This window comes from Macaca nemestrina, chromosome 10 (genome assembly GCF_043159975.1).
Source record: "Macaca nemestrina isolate mMacNem1 chromosome 10, mMacNem.hap1, whole genome shotgun sequence".
Classification (NCBI taxonomy): domain Eukaryota; kingdom Metazoa; phylum Chordata; class Mammalia; order Primates; family Cercopithecidae; genus Macaca; species Macaca nemestrina.
This window is the reverse complement of record NC_092134.1, coordinates 5,992,635-6,008,026: the sequence shown is the minus strand read 5'-3', so window position 1 is coordinate 6,008,026 and position 15,392 is coordinate 5,992,635. Positions and strand designations below refer to the sequence as shown.

General features: G+C 40.4%; 1 protein-coding gene and 1 long non-coding RNA gene across 9 annotated transcripts; one reads left to right on the top strand and one right to left on the bottom strand.

Annotated features, from left to right (window-relative positions):
* The first annotated feature begins 692 nt into the window (after positions 1-692).
* LOC105493467 (uncharacterized) lies at positions 693-14,390 on the top strand. 4 transcript variants are annotated; one of them, XR_011608679.1, is made up of 6 exons: positions 693-853; positions 6,387-6,694; positions 7,580-7,645; positions 8,429-8,779; positions 9,944-10,324; positions 14,172-14,390. It is a non-coding gene; the product is annotated as an uncharacterized lncRNA (long non-coding RNA). The 4 variants fall into 4 exon arrangements; XR_003020906.2 differs by lacking the exon at positions 14,172-14,390 and having other exon boundaries at positions 703-853; positions 9,984-10,658; XR_011608678.1 differs by lacking the exon at positions 14,172-14,390 and having other exon boundaries at positions 703-853; positions 9,944-10,657.
* LOC139356603 (zinc finger CCCH domain-containing protein 14-like) lies at positions 897-7,642 on the bottom strand. Of its 5 annotated transcripts, none has more exons than XM_071070805.1 (3): positions 7,489-7,642; positions 3,476-3,584; positions 897-1,417 (listed from the first exon to the last, which is right to left on the bottom strand). In XM_071070805.1, exons 1-3 carry the CDS (start codon positions 7,624-7,626, stop codon positions 1,245-1,247), a joined length of 420 nt encoding a protein of 139 aa, XP_070926906.1. In that variant the 5' UTR covers positions 7,627-7,642; the 3' UTR covers positions 897-1,244. The 5 variants fall into 5 exon arrangements, 2 of the variants coding, with proteins under 2 accessions (XP_070926906.1, XP_070926907.1); XM_071070806.1 differs by having other exon boundaries at positions 3,476-3,557; XR_011608675.1 differs by lacking the exon at positions 897-1,417 and adding an exon at positions 1,440-2,017.
* Positions 14,391-15,392: the final 1,002 nt, after the last annotated feature.

Sequence of the window (15,392 nt, the reverse complement as noted above, 5' to 3'; positions counted from 1 at the left end):
TACAAATGTTACATGCTATGACCTACAAATATTACATACCATGACATGAAAATGTCACATGTTATGATCTACAAATATTATATGCTATGACCTACAAATGTTATATACAATAACATACAAGTGTTACACACTATGACCTACAATGTTACATATTATGACATGCAAATGTTACCTACTATGACCTTGGAAAATCTACACACTCATCAACCCCTCTAGTTTGCTCAGTAGTTTGTAAACAGTGAAGAAGAGAATCTGTGAAAATCTCTCCTCAAATGTCTCCAAAGCCATGGGATTTTAGGCAGAAGATATCAATGATTTATTCTCCGAAAATTATTATCTCCCAATAATCGTTATAGTCAGTGAGCCTGTCTCTTTGTGAGTCAGGGGCTGTGGGCTGTCTACCCTCAGCCCATTCGGCACAGAAGAAAGACAGCAGTCACAATCAGAGAAATGACTCCCTGCCGTTCATTGATGCACCTATCTGTCCATTCATTCTAAGCAGCATTGCTGAGCACTGAATACATTTAGGTTTTGTTTCAAGTAGTGAAGAGAGATGATTGATACACTGGCCCATCCTCAGCAACCTCACAGTTTGTTGGCAAGACAGCTTAAAGCAAAGAAAGTTATGGTACTACACTACATGCATGATGCAATTACTTGCACTATGCTCAGTGTGAAAACAGAGGGGCAGTGGATCCAGGGGAAAGAGCAATGGACCTTGAGAAACACCAGCTGGTTGGGTGATACAAGCCCAAGCTCTGCAGCCAAGTCCCAGCTCCAGCATGGAGCAGCTCTGGGACCTGGGGCAAGTCACCACCTTCTCTGTGCATCAATTTCCTTACTTGTAAAACAGGTATGTAAGCAGTAGTTTACCTCTTTGGGTTAAATGAGGGAATTTGTGTAAAGCAGAGTCTAGTGCATGTTTAGTGGGGGTCAATAGGTGTTATTATGTTGAGTCCTACCTGGGGATTCAGGCAGTAAAAATGGATCGGTGATCCTTAAGGGGGTACAGCAGGGGGTATACTGTGGAGGAGCACATATTTTTATTTTGGTAAAGCAATTCACTACTAAAAATAATTGAATACTGGTATAAAATTAGACCTTATTTTTCATATGCAAACTAAATAAAGCAGACTCTAAACAAGGGTTAGTAAATTTTGCTGTAGAGTTGAATAGCAAATAATTTAAGTTTCTTGGGTTATACAGCTTCTTCTTCTTCTTTGTCGTCGTCATTGTCGTCGTCGTCATCTTCTTCTTCCCTTCTTCTTCTTCCTCTTCTTCTCCTTCTCCTCCTCCTTCTCATCTTCCTCCTCTGCCTCCTTCCTCCTCCTCTTTCTCCCCTTCTTTTTCTCCTCCTCCTCTTTCTTTTCCTCCTCTTCCTCTCCTCCTCCCCTTCTTTCTCCTCCCATTTCTTCTCCTATACAAGTTTTTAAAAATGTAAAACTGATTATTAGTTCAAAGGCCGAACAAAAACAGGCTATCAGCTGGATTTGACCTCCAAACTGAATTCGCTTGTGGGCAGAGTTTGCTGATCCCTTTTCCATATAGTATTAAAGTCTGGTGGCTATCTGAAGATAGAGTAACAATTCTCAGTGAAGAGAGCTTGGAAATAGGGGAAATCACTACCCTAGGGTATCTAGGGGAGGCAGAGCAGAATCTCAAGGTATGAGAATGGTCATTTTGTTTATTCACTAAAGAATGAAAGATACTGTTTTTTGAAAATGAGAAATGCCATCCTTAAAACCATTGGGATCAAGAAAGTTCTTAATGCAAAGGATGAAGATTTCAGGCATCGCTGCTCAACAAAGGACCCAAGTTTGGGACCAGAGGAATCTATACATGAGGATGAGGTTGATCTACAAGCCAGGGCTTTCAGTCCTGAGGGGAAATGGACACATGGCCACTTCATTCTGCCTCAAGCAAAGATGTCCAGGTAATATGAGGTTAAGCTTTGCTAAAACTCCAGGATGCATCTTTGGTTTCCTGTGTGACAGGACGAAGAATCTTCGGACTGCACCTGAATGGAGAGAAGCTGTTTGTAAGTAATGAGGGCACCCCTCCCACCACCATGTTGAATTCAAATAAATCACTGTCTGTGCTTGTCTTTGTTAAGTGGTGGCGCTTGAGAAACAACAGTGCAGAATCAGAAGACCATGCCTACTCAACGATGGCATCACAGAAAACATGCCAGAAAGGAGGAGAGACTGGGCATGCCTGCATCTGGCTGCCTTTGGCTTTCTTCATAACTCTTGGAGGTGGCATAGACCAAAGGGGCCCTTGGATGTTGCCTGTGAAATGCAATAACTGTTATTCATAAAATGACATCAGTGATTGGCACCAATGTTAAAATAAAAAACATAAATTTGACATATGCACAATACCCACTAACATAATCTGCCCCAGCCCAGAAAGATTCTCTTTGCTTTCTTTTTTGTGGTCGAACTAATTGTTCTCAACATCAGTTATACAATAAAATCAACTCAGGACATTTAAAATAGTACTGTTTCCTAGAGTCCACCCTGAGAGACACTAATTCAATGTTCTAGACATCAGTACCTTTTCAAAAGCCTCTATAAAACCAGATGCTGAGAAGGGTATGAAAAAGGGAAATTGGAGAGAGGTTGATGAAAGGGTAGAATACATAGAAGAAGCAAGGCCCAGTGTTTGATAGGTCAGTAGCATAACCATAGCTAATAATAATTTATTATATATCTCAAAATAACTAAAAGAGAAGAATTGGAATGTTTCTGACACAAAGAAAATATACATATTTGAAGTTACAGATATCCCAGTTACCCTGATTTCACTATTACACGTAGTATCCATGTATAAAAATATTACATGTATCTCAAAAATATGTACAATAGCTGAGTACAATGGCTCACTATAATTTCTATAATCCCAGCACTTTGGGAGGCCAAGATGAGAGAACTGCCTAAGCCCAGGAGTTTGAGGCTGCAGTGAGTTGGGACTGTGCCAATGCATTCCAACATGGAAGACAGAACAAGACTCTCTGTGAAAGAAATAAAGAAATTAAAAGAGAAAGAAAGAAAGTAACAGAGAAAGAAGGAAAGAAAGAAAGAAAGAAAGAAAGAAAGAAAGAAAGAAAGAAAGAAAGAAAAGAAACAAAGAAAGAAACAAAGAAGGAAAGAAAGAAAGAAGGAAAGAAAGAAAGAAAGAAAGAAAGAAAGAAAGAAAGAAAGAAAGAAACAAAGAAAGAAAGAAAGAAAGAAAGAGAAAGAAAGGAAGGAAGGAAGGAAGGAAGGAAGGAAGGAAGGAAGGAAGGAAGGAAGGAAGGAAGGAAGGAAGGAAGGGAAGGAAAGGAGGGAGGGAAGGAGGGAGGGAGGGAAAGAAGGAAGGAAGGAGAAAGGGAAGGGAAAGAAGAAAAAAATGTACAAATGTATATCATAAGAAAGACCTTATTTTAAAAACTCTACTGAAAATTCATTGACCAGAAATAGTCACATGACCTCACCCAGCCGGCACCAGCAATCCTCAGCCCATGAGGTGAAGAGTCCATGTGTTCGGTGAACAGCACCCATGAGAGCAATGCTATCCTGTGCACAAGCAGAAGAAAGAGGAATCTATGAAAGAGAGAGTTCAGGGAAGGGGGAGTTAGGAAGCAAACAGGCTGCTATCATGCAGTGCAAGTATGGTATAAACTCTATTATTCGCTGAGTGGGAACCACACAACATCCGCTTGCATAGACGTAGGACCAGCAGGCATCTGAGTCGTTTCTATTGCTTCTTTGGAAATGCCTTTGCTTCTAACTCAGAAACAGGCCTACACCTCTTTAATTACACATGTGGAAATATGTTCCACAGAGAAGAGGTAGATTGTTTTACTGCTTCTTCCTAACTAGTTGACCCAGCCAATGCCTGCAGAGGCTTCGGTAGTTTTCACGTGTTGACGGCATCCACAAAGCTGGGGGCTCACTCATCAGGTTCTCTGGAAGGGATCCCTTCAAGTGGACCTGCTAATCTGCATAAACGTTCATCTTAAGGCATGCATACTAAGCTCACCCCATCTAATATGTCTCCTTGCATTTGGACTAACGTGTATTGGAGTTAAAACATCAGAAAACACTTAGACTTATTTCCAAAGATGTGTGAGTCTCTGAGGTGCAGGACAGAAATTTGTTTTTTGTTTTGTTTTGTTTATAACCACTTTATCCAGACAGAAGGCTAGGATGGTTTGTAGCCTCCAGTGTTATTCTCTTTTCATTTAGTAAATGGCGGCTATAGGACAATGGGTACTTTTAAATTGTGTGCATATATTTCTCGGAATGGCTGCATTTCATTCATTGCCCCCAGAGATGCTAAAGCCTCATGCTGGAATAGAGATCCAAGATTCATCAAAACTGGCCACCAGGCACAGGCTAAGATGAAATAAAGTAAAAAATCCTGAAGCACCTTGGGAGTCATTTTCAAAAATATAAATGAAGTAACCAGTATCAGTTAGAATAGCTGTGAGAAACAGTTTATTCAAATGAGTGACTAAAGAGATTTTAGTGAAGGGACAATTAACAATGATCCTGTTAGTGTAACCGGAATAAAAACAAGATTGGGAAGCACCAAGGAGAAGCCCCTACTATTCTTTGTGCCGAGGTGGGAAATGGAAGACAGCTGGTTCTAGAACCTGGAGAAATCCAGGAGACAGCCTCCTTCATGGACAAGGTTGTGTCCTCATGTTGAGGAGCATAAACAGCAATGCTGGGCAGCAACACCACTGGGACAGAGTCAGGAGGATCACACTCGGAGCTCTCTCCTGCCACCCTCTGACCTTCTGGGAGTTTCTCCCATGGTCTGATCACAACTGGCAGCAAACTGCAGCCCTCCATCTCCCAGGGTGCAGAGCAGGATGTAGGATTAACAAAAATACATCTTTGAGGGGCCAGCAGAAAATATCCAGGCATAAATCAAAGACCAACATACTTGTTTTAGAAAACAGAAGCCTCTGATGATGAGTGTTATTGAACTTTTGTTCATAATTGTGGAAAGCACTATGGTGATTTCTCAAAGAACTAAAAACAGAACTACCATTCGACCCAGCAATCCAATTATTGGGTAGTAAGGAATATAAATTGTTCTACCATAAAGAAACATACACACGTAGGTTCACTGAAGTATAATTCACAATAGCAAAGACATGGAATCAACCTCAATGCCCATCAACAATAGACTAGATAAAGAAAACATGGTACATATATACCATGGAATATTATGCAGCAGTAAAAAATGAGATCATCTCCTTTGCAGGAACATGGACAGAGCTGGAGGCCATTATCCTCAGCAAAAGAACGCAGAAACAGAAAAACAAATACTGCATGTTCTCACTTACACATGGGAGCTAAATAATGAGAACCAATAGACACAAAGCGGGGAACAGCCAACACTGGGACCTACTTAAAGGAGGAAGATGGAAGGAGAGAGAGGATCAAGAAAAATAACTATGGGCTACCATGCTTATTACCTGAGAGATGAAATGGTCTGTACCCCAAACCCCTATGACATGAGTTTGCCTGTATTAACAAACCTGCATGTGTACCCGTGAACCTAAAATCAAAGTTTAAAACAAACAAACAAAAAGAAAACAAATGCATTTCTATGACAAGCTGCAAATTTCTGATCTCTTCTTTTACTCATACTGAATCTTTTCAGCTTCTACTGGGCAGTGAGCCTGCAAATATAACAAGAGAAAATGAGTGGGAATGAGTCAGCCAGGAAAAAGGAGGTAAGCAGGGTCTGCTAGAAACATCACTAAATGCATGCTAATGCGTGGTATGAGGGTCTTAACTTGTGGATCCAGGGAATTTGTTCCACAGGCAGATTAGCATGAGAGGCCATTGAATCTGGTGTTTTTGCAAGTTTAGTAGTTTAGAGATAGAATTACACTGTTTTACTACATTGATTATTTCATAGTTAACTTCTTAATAAGGGGAAATGCCAACCTACGGAGTGTCAGTGACGACACACTCGTTGTAATGCCTCACTGCTGAGAATTTGAAAAAGGAGGCGAAGGAAGAAAAGAACACGATCCATTCCTGTTAAGAGCTCCAGTTGGTGTGAAGGCAGTGAGTGTGGTGCTAGTGAGGGGAGCCAGGTAGGTCACCACAGGGTGACCTGTGGACAGACCTCAGGTCAGGGCTGAAGACATATGTGCTTTCAGAAGTCAGATGGGTGGATGAACTGGAAAGGATTAAGGCAATAGGGAATGGTGGGAGTTTTCTTCAACTGGAGAATTTTACCCTGTCTAAAAATCGTATAAACCCATATATTTTCTTCAAATCTTGCACAGCCTAATAAATATTTTCAGAGAAAATTTAGCAGCCAGTATTGATTTTTATGTTGCTGTGATTGTCACTGTTGTTGTTTCTTCATCTTAGAGACATCAAGGGCATAGACAAAATCATAGAGAAGCAATGACCTTCTAATCCTCAATGGAGTTAAATTCCCCCAAATCCTCAGGGACTGGAACTCAGCTGAAGCTTCAGGAGCTCATAACCTCCTAAGATGTAAATGATACAGATGTCATCACTAACGTGAGGGAGAGCTCAGCTCAGCGGAACCCAGCGTATGAGACAACAGGAAACTACATCACAGAGCACGAGGGCACCGTGTCCCCCCACAACAGTGGGTCGGCGATGGACAACGCGGTGCAGACTGAGGGGTCAGTGCGTGCTTCATGGAAGAGGTGGGACATGAGATAGAAAAGGATGTTGGAGCTGAGAGGAGGCTGCTCCTCGGGCTCTAGATCTAGGTTTTCAACGTCCTAAAGGACATTTCAAAAGTAACAGACCTCAGGGGGGCCTGATTTCTCTCACGAAGCTCTTCTTACTTTAGGAAATCTAGTTGTGGTTATCAGTAACCGCCTTCCCAGGATCAAGGACTAAAAGCATTCTAGTCGTTTGACATATTTTCCTCCCTTTCTTGTTCCACAGGCAATGGATCTTTAAAACTTGTTAATTCAGGTTATTATCAAAAAGCCAAAAACTAGGAAGCACCAGGCAGCAAGGATGTGGAGGAAAAAAACACTTGTGTGCTGTGGGTGAAAATGCAAATTAGCAGAGTTATTAAGGATAATGGTATGGCGGTTTTCTGAAAAACTAGAAATAGAATTATCATGTAGTCCAACAATACTACATCTGGGTATTTACCCAAATGATTCGACATGAGTTTATCAATGAGATCTCTGTACTTCCACAATCATTGTAGCACTATCCCAATATCATAGTTTTGGGATGGAACCCAAAACTACTGCAAGGTGCCCCGTCCTCACCAACGTCTCTTAGAGATAGAATTATACTGTTTCACTACATTGATTATTTCATAGTTAACTTCTTAGTTAGGGGGAGTGCCAACCTGTGGCTTCCACTTTCTTGTGTCAATCCATTCCATTGTTTAAAGAAATTCAATAGGTTTTTGGGGAACATTTAGCAGACTCGCTTTGAGGCAGACTCGCTTTGCTTGAGCTTGAGGCAGACTCACTTTGCTTGAGTGTGTCCTTGTGAAATGGCCTGAGGGTCCCTGGACACCCTGTGCAGTGGCATGGTCCTCCTTCATGCCCTTCTTTCCATAGGTCGCTCTCGAGCCAGACAGCGGATTTAAAGCTGAGCTGAACCTCATGCTGGCTGGGTTTCCTTTGGTGAGTTTACTTAACCAGTTTTAGTCTCAAGTTCTTCATCTGATAAGTGGGGATAATATTAATACTGATATCACAGGGTTGCTATGGAGCTAATAAGACAATGCAAAATTCCAAGCACATAAGGTGTAAGCACACATGTCAGTGAGTGGCATTTTGTTTCTGTTATTTATTATTATCATTATTATTATTATTTTAAGACAGTCTCCCTCTGTCTCCGAGGCTTGAGTGCAATGGCACGATCTCGGCTCACTGCAACCTCCGCCTCCTGGGTTCAAGCAATTCTTTGCCTTAGCCTCCTGAGTAGCTGGGATTACAGGAGCCTGCCACCATGCCTGGCTAATTTTTGTGTTTTTAGTAGAGATGGGGTTTCACCATCTTGGCTAGGCTGGTCTTGAACTCCTGACCTTGTGATCCACCCACCTCGGCCTCCCAAAGTGTTGGGATTACAGGCATCTCTAGACCAGGGAAGAAATATGTTCTAGTTCCCCTGTTAGAGCCACTGCCTTTCTCAATATCACAAGGGTAGGAGACAGAAAGAAGGGATGGGCAGGGTGGGGAAAAGAGCAACTTGGAGACCTGGTTTTGGGTCTCAGATAGGTCTGGATTTGAGCTCAATTTCTGTTACTTATTAGTTTTGAATATTGGGCCTGTGAGCTTAACATTCTTCTTCTGTAAAGTGGGGATAGTCATAGCATCTACCTCAGTGCAATGCCATGAGGGTTCAATAATATGACACATACATCAGAATATTGAATAATGCTGTGTGAATAATATATGTTCCAGGGCCTGACTCTAGAACTTCCAATCAGAATCTTTGGGGTAGTCCAGAAGTGCACGTTTTTAATGAGTTCTCCTCCACGTAAAGTTCACATCAGTCCTGAAGAGATTCTGCAGCCATAAAGGTGGATGTTTCCATGAGTGTTCGGGACACCAACTCATCCTCATTAGACATTAGATCCATGCTGGGAATCCTCAGGCCAGCAATTTGAACAAGCTCCAGATCCACCGAAGCTGCAGTCAGAAGAACAAGACACAGATAAGGGGTGACAAGAACAAGAAAGCTTCTGAGAGTGCAGGTTTTTTTTCATCCAATTCAATGCTCTGGAGAAAATTAATCAGGCCAATCAATCACAGGTGGACTCTTTCTTCACTAATTGCATCCTGACTCAAAGTCCTTTCCCCTGAAATGTCTTTCCGTTTTCTACTTGCCTTCAAGTTTTCATCTTTAGCATTGATTTTCAGAATTCAAATATAATTTGTTTAGCTTAAAAACAAAAAATGAAAACCCGTTGTTCTTCTCTGAGGTTTCTGGATTAATAGTTTGATTCTTTTTGGAAAATTCTCAGTTATTCCTTCTTTGAATAATTTTTCCCCTCCATGTTTTTTCCTTCTTCTTTTGGGTTTCCAATTATATGCATATCAGACTGAAATCACCCCACAGGATATGAAAAGTAGGTTCTATGTCTTCATTCTCTTTTCTATCTGTGGTTCAGTTTTGGTAAATTTTACTTCAACTAGACAAACTACTTTAAATTCCTTTTAATCATTATTTTAAACATTTAGTATTTTTATTTTATTTAGACAAACCATATTCAAACTACTGAAAATCAAAGATAAAGATAAAAACTTGAAGTCAGGTGATGGTGATGCAAATTTAATATCTCACTTGGATGTGGCTACTAATATCAAAAGAACCACCTTTAGCCTCTTCACTCTTGTTACTTGATCAGCAGGATTTCTAGCTCTCTCTAGTAATAATATATATTGTAACTGAGCTATAGTATACATATTACATATACTGTGTATATATATATATTATAGCTGAGCTATAGTATACATATTACATACACATATGTAATAGTATACATATTACATATACATGTGTGTAATACGTATTACCTATATTACACATATGTGATATGCAAGTGTACATGTATATGTAATATGTGTATGTAATATGTATACATATACATAACATGTGCAATGGTATATGTATTACATATATTGTAATGCAATATAATTGTAATACTATTGCATACATATTACATACATTATGTATCTTTCTATCTATATGTTTACCTATATCTATCTCTCTATTAAGAAAGTCGGTTTTAGGTTCCTGTGATTTATCCTCATTATTTCACTTAAATTCCACAATACAAATTTCCAGTTTTACTGATGAAACGAAAATATAGACCAATTCTGACTTGCCTAAGGTCATTACACTATTAGATAACAAAAATAAAATAAGAACCCATACAAAATAACCCCAAAGTCCACATAATTCTGAATTTTCAGGATTGCACTTTCTATCAAATAAAGTACACTCATTCTTCAGAATCACAGATTGCTGCAAATGGATACTCTGACTTCCAGAGACTTGATGACATTGTTTCCTCTCTTCTCCCATAATTTTATGTGTGATACGTGGATGCTGGCAGCTTCTCCAAATAAGGCATGAATCAAGAATGTACTCTCAACATGAAATAGCAAACCAAAGACTAATTATATCTACTTAAGTCTATCATAAAAATGGACACCAGCTTGCCTAATTATTTCAGCTGCCAAGAACACCAACCACCAAAGTAGCATGACAGATGGATCTCACCAAAGCCTTGATATGATCTGAGGACAAGAAACTCAGGGAAAATGTGTTGATCCGTCATTTAAGAGGCAAAGGTATCCTCCTGTACTGGTGTTTGTTGGTAAATGTTGACACCCATTATATGTTAATAATCATGTTTTAGTTTCTCTTTTTTGTTTCATTTTCTATGTACCACATTGAATAATACTCAGATGAAGTTAGATTATAATTTCTTTTCAGCTCAATAAAGGTAAGCAAATATATAGCCAGGGCTATTTTAACTGGAAAAAAAAAGAAACCTACTACTAACAGTGTCTTACAAGAAAGGTGTTTAATTTTTTATGTTATAAAAAACATGGAGGCACATTTTATGTATGTCAGCAGTCAAATGGTGACAGGACCTTGGATAAACATCTGGGTTCTCTAGGATCCCACCTAATGTTTCAAGAAGATTGTAACTATATTCTCCTATAGCAGCATCTAAAGAAGAGAAGATGAAGCTAATTCTCATATCTATATTTTCTTAAATGAATAATCTTAACCCAAAACACTGCTAGATAAATTCCTTTTGCTCCTCATTGGCTGGATTGGGTCATATGGTAACCTATAGCTACAGAGAGGATGAGAGAGTGAGTATCTGACACAGTGATTGGAATAAACCTAACCATGATCTAGTGCTGGAGAGGTGGCACTTAGACAGAGTGATGATGCCTAAACTTCAGAAGTACAGTTATCTGGCTCCTCTAAGACCTGGACTAACTGTACATCATTGACAAGCCAAACATCTGATCAAGAATCACATTGGAAGACTTCTCATCAGTGTTGTCCTTGTAAACAAACGACCCCTATCTACCTTTACATTCCTTTTCTTCCTTGAACTTAAAGCCTATAAAAACAAACAAACAAAAAAACAAGCAAAAGTATAGTATTAGTGTGTTTCCACACTGCTTATAAAGATATACCTGAGAATGGGTAATTTATGCAGGAAAGAAGTTTAATGGACTCACAGTTCTACATGGCTGGGGAGGCCTCACAATCATGGTGGAAGGCAAGGAGGAGCAAGTCACGTCTTACATGGATGGCAGCAGGCAAAGAGAGAGCTTGTGCAGGGAAACTCCTCCTTATAAAACTGTTAGATCTCATGAGACTTATTCACTATCACAGGAAAATTGCAGGAAAGCCCCACCCCCATGATTCAGTTACCTCCCACCAGGTCTCCCCCACAGCATATAAGAATTGTGGGAGCTACAATTTAAGATGAGATGTGGGTGGGCACACAGTCAGACCATATCATTCCTTCCCTGGCCCTCCAAATTTCATGTCTTCACATTTCAAAACCAACCATGCCTTCCCAACTGTCCCCCAAAGTCTTAACTCATTTCAGCATTAACTCAAAAGTCCACAGTCCAGTGTCTCATCTGAGGCAAGGTAAGTACCTTCTGCATATGATCCTATAAAATCAAAAGCAAGTTAGTTACTTACTAGATACAGTGGGGGTACAGGCAATGGGTACATACAGCCATTCTGAATGGGAAAAATTGGCCAAAACAAAGGGGCTACAGGCCCCACGCAAGTCTGAAATACAGTGGGGAAGGAAAACTTTAAAGCTCCAAAATGTTCTCCTTTGACTTCATGTCTCACAATCAGGTCACACTGATACAAAATGTGGGTTCCCATGGACTTGGGCAACTCCACCCCTGTGGCTTTGCAGGGTAAAGCCTCCCTCCCAACTTCTTTCACAGGCTGGTGTTGAGTGTCTGTGGATTTTCAAGATACATTGTGCAAGATGTTGGTGAATCTAACATTCTGGGGTCTGAAGGACAGTGGCCCTCTTATCACAGCCCACTAGGCAGTGCCCCAGTAGGGACTCTGTGTGGGAGCTCCGACTCCATGTTTTCCTTCTTCACTGCCCTAGCAGAGGTTCTCCATGAAGGGCCCACCCCTGCAGCAAACTTCTCCCTGGGTGGGCATCCAGGCATTTCCATACATCCTCTGAAATCTAGGTGGAGGTTCCCAAACCCCAGTTCTTGACTTCTGTGCACTTGCAGGCTCAACACCATATGGAAGCTACCAAGGCTTGGGTCTTGCATCATCTGAAGCCATGGTCTTAGCTCTATACTGGCCCCTTTCAGCCATGGCTAGAGTGACTGGGATGCAGTCCACCAAGTCCCTAGGCTGCACACAGCAAGGGGACTTTGGGCCCCGCCCATGAAACCATTTTTAGCTCATAGGCCTCCAGGCCTGTGATGGGAGGGGCTGCCTAGAAGACCTCTGACATGCCCTGAAAACATTGTCCCCATTGTCTTGGGGATTAACATTTGGCTCCTCATTACTTATGCAAATTTCTGGAGCCAGCTTGAATTTATTCTCAGAAAATAGGTTTTTCTTTTCTAGCAGATCATCAGGCTGCAAATTTTTTCAAACTTTTATGCTCTGCTTCCCTTATAAAACTGAATCCCTTTAACAGCACTCAAGTTGCAGCTTGAATGCTTTGCTGCTTTGAAATTTCTTCTGCCAGATACCCTAAATCATCTGTCTCAAGTTCAAAGTTCACAAATCTCTAGGGCAGGGGCAAAATGCTGCCAGTCTCTTTGCTAAAATATAACAAGAGTCACTTTTGCTCCAGTTCCCAACAAGATCCTCATTTCCATCTGAGACCACCTCAGACTGGACTTTATTGTCCATATCATTATCAGTATTTTGGGAAAAGACATTCAACAAGTCTCTAGGAAGTCCAAACTTTCCAATATTTTCCTGTATTCTTCTGAGCCCTCCAAACTGTTTTAACTCCTGCCTGTTACCCATTTCCAAAGTCACTTCCACATTTTCAGGTATCTTTACAGCAGCACCCCACTCTACCAGTACCAATTTACTGTATTAGTCCATTTTCGCATTGTTAATAAAGACATACCCATGACTGAGTAATTTATACAGGAAAGAGGAGTAATGGACTCACAGTTCCACATGGCTGCATGGCTGGAGAGGCCTCATAATCATGGTGGAAGGCAAGGAGGAGCAAGTCATGTCCTCCATGGATTGCAGCAGGCAAAAAGAGAGCTTGTGCAGGGAAACTCCCCCTTATAAAACCATCAGATCTCATGAGATGTCTTCACTATCACAAGAATAGCATGGGAAAGACCCACCCCCATGATTCAATTACCTCCCACTGGATCTCTCCCACAACACATGGGAATTGTGGGAGCTACAATTCAACATGAGATGTGGGTGGGGACACAGCCAAACCATATCAAGTATCCAGCCTAGTGTTCCTCCCTCCTTTACCCTACCATATTCTTGAGCATGCAAACAAGCTATATTTATTTGGGCTACAGAGAAACGTTTCTGATTGGAACAATGGAGTGGTACAGAAAAAACAAGCTGTATGCTTCACACATTTGCCAGTTAGATTTACTTAAATATCCAAAAATGTGTTAAATTTTAACATTAGTGTTTTTTCAGTGTAGTTCCCTGATTAACAGCATAGCCATTACCTGGGTCCATACTAGAAATGTGAATCGTTGGGCTCTACCCCAGATCTACAGAATCAAAAGTGCCATGGAACACACCAATTAGCATTTCACCAAGCTCTCCAGGTGATTCTGATACATGCTGAAGTTTAACAGCCAATGCTTTAGAGTATGAGTTTGCACATTTTCTTTGAAAAACCAGGTAGATTGTGGAAAGCAGTATGATGATCCCTCAAAGAGCTGAAAGCAGAACTACCATTTGACCTAGCAATCCCATTACTGGATGTGTATCTAGAGGAATATAAATCATTCTGTTATAAAGACACATGCATGCATATGTTCATTACAGCACTATTCACAATAGCAAAGACACAGAATCAACTTAAATGTCCATCAATGATTGCATAAAGAAAATGTGGTACATATACATGGAATACTATGCAACCATAACAAAAAATGAAATTTTTTTTTGCAGGAACATGGATGGAGCTGGAGGCTATTATCCTTAGCAAACTAACACAGGAACAGAAAACCATATGTTTTCACTTACAAGTGGGAGCCAAGTGATAAGAACTTATGAACACAGAGAAGGAAACAACACACACTGGGGTTGATTTGAGGGTGGAGGTTGGGAGGAGGGAGGGGGGCAGAAAAGATAACTATTGGGTACTGTGCTTAATACCTGGGTGATGAAGTAATCTGTACAACACCTCCTGACACAAGTTCACCTGTGTAAAAAACTTTCACATGTATCCCTGAACCTAAAATAAAAGTTAAAAAAAAGAAGCACCAGTAAATATTTCTGGCTTCAGGAGCAATGTATCTCTGTTGCAACAACTTAATTCTGCCTTCTCAGTAAAGAGTGGACATAGGCAGTGTATACAGAACATGGCTGTGTCTCAATAAAACATTTACAAAGAGCAGGTATTTACAAGAGCAGGTAGCCAGTCTTGATTGGGCCCACAGCCTCCTGTTTTCTGACCTCTGCTTTAGAGGTAAGCTTCCATCAGAGAGGTTGCATCATCATTGAATGGTTACTTGATTGTCTTTCCAATAGACTATGGGTTCCTTGAGGGAAAGGATTATATTTACTTTTGTTTATTTGTTTCTACAGCATCAGTGATAAGCATGGTTCAGAGCTGACACATAATAAACTCTTATTTCACAAGATGCTGAGGAGAGGAGATAAACCTCAAATATTATAAAGGCAAAATGAGGTACCAGAAGTAGCCTGTAGCTTCTTTAAAATTTTGCCTGAAGTAAGCCCTCAATTGAAAAGAGGATTGCAATGTTTTCTGCATTGTCCTTAACATTTCTACTCTTCGACCTGAAATAGCAAGAATTGAGTGAAATATGAAGAGATAATGTGCGAAACAAATTTGAATATTCTGCTTCAGATTTTTCAGGGGAGATCATGGTGCTGCTCCCTGTTTACAACTCTGTCTCTGAGGGTTTTGCAGACCATGAAATTGGAGTTCTGCTCCTTTTACAATGGAGACATTCAAAGGAAAGACACAACCTTTAGTCTCTAGCCATAGTGTAAAATTAGGATTAAGAAACCATGGAGTTCATTTGGTTGAAAAATTGAGGAAGACACAGTCTGTAGTCTTCAAATCAATAGTTATTTGGGAAATAAAAGCACAATATTGTTGCTGAGAAACCATCTCTTCACCGTGGACCACATTTAACTGAGATG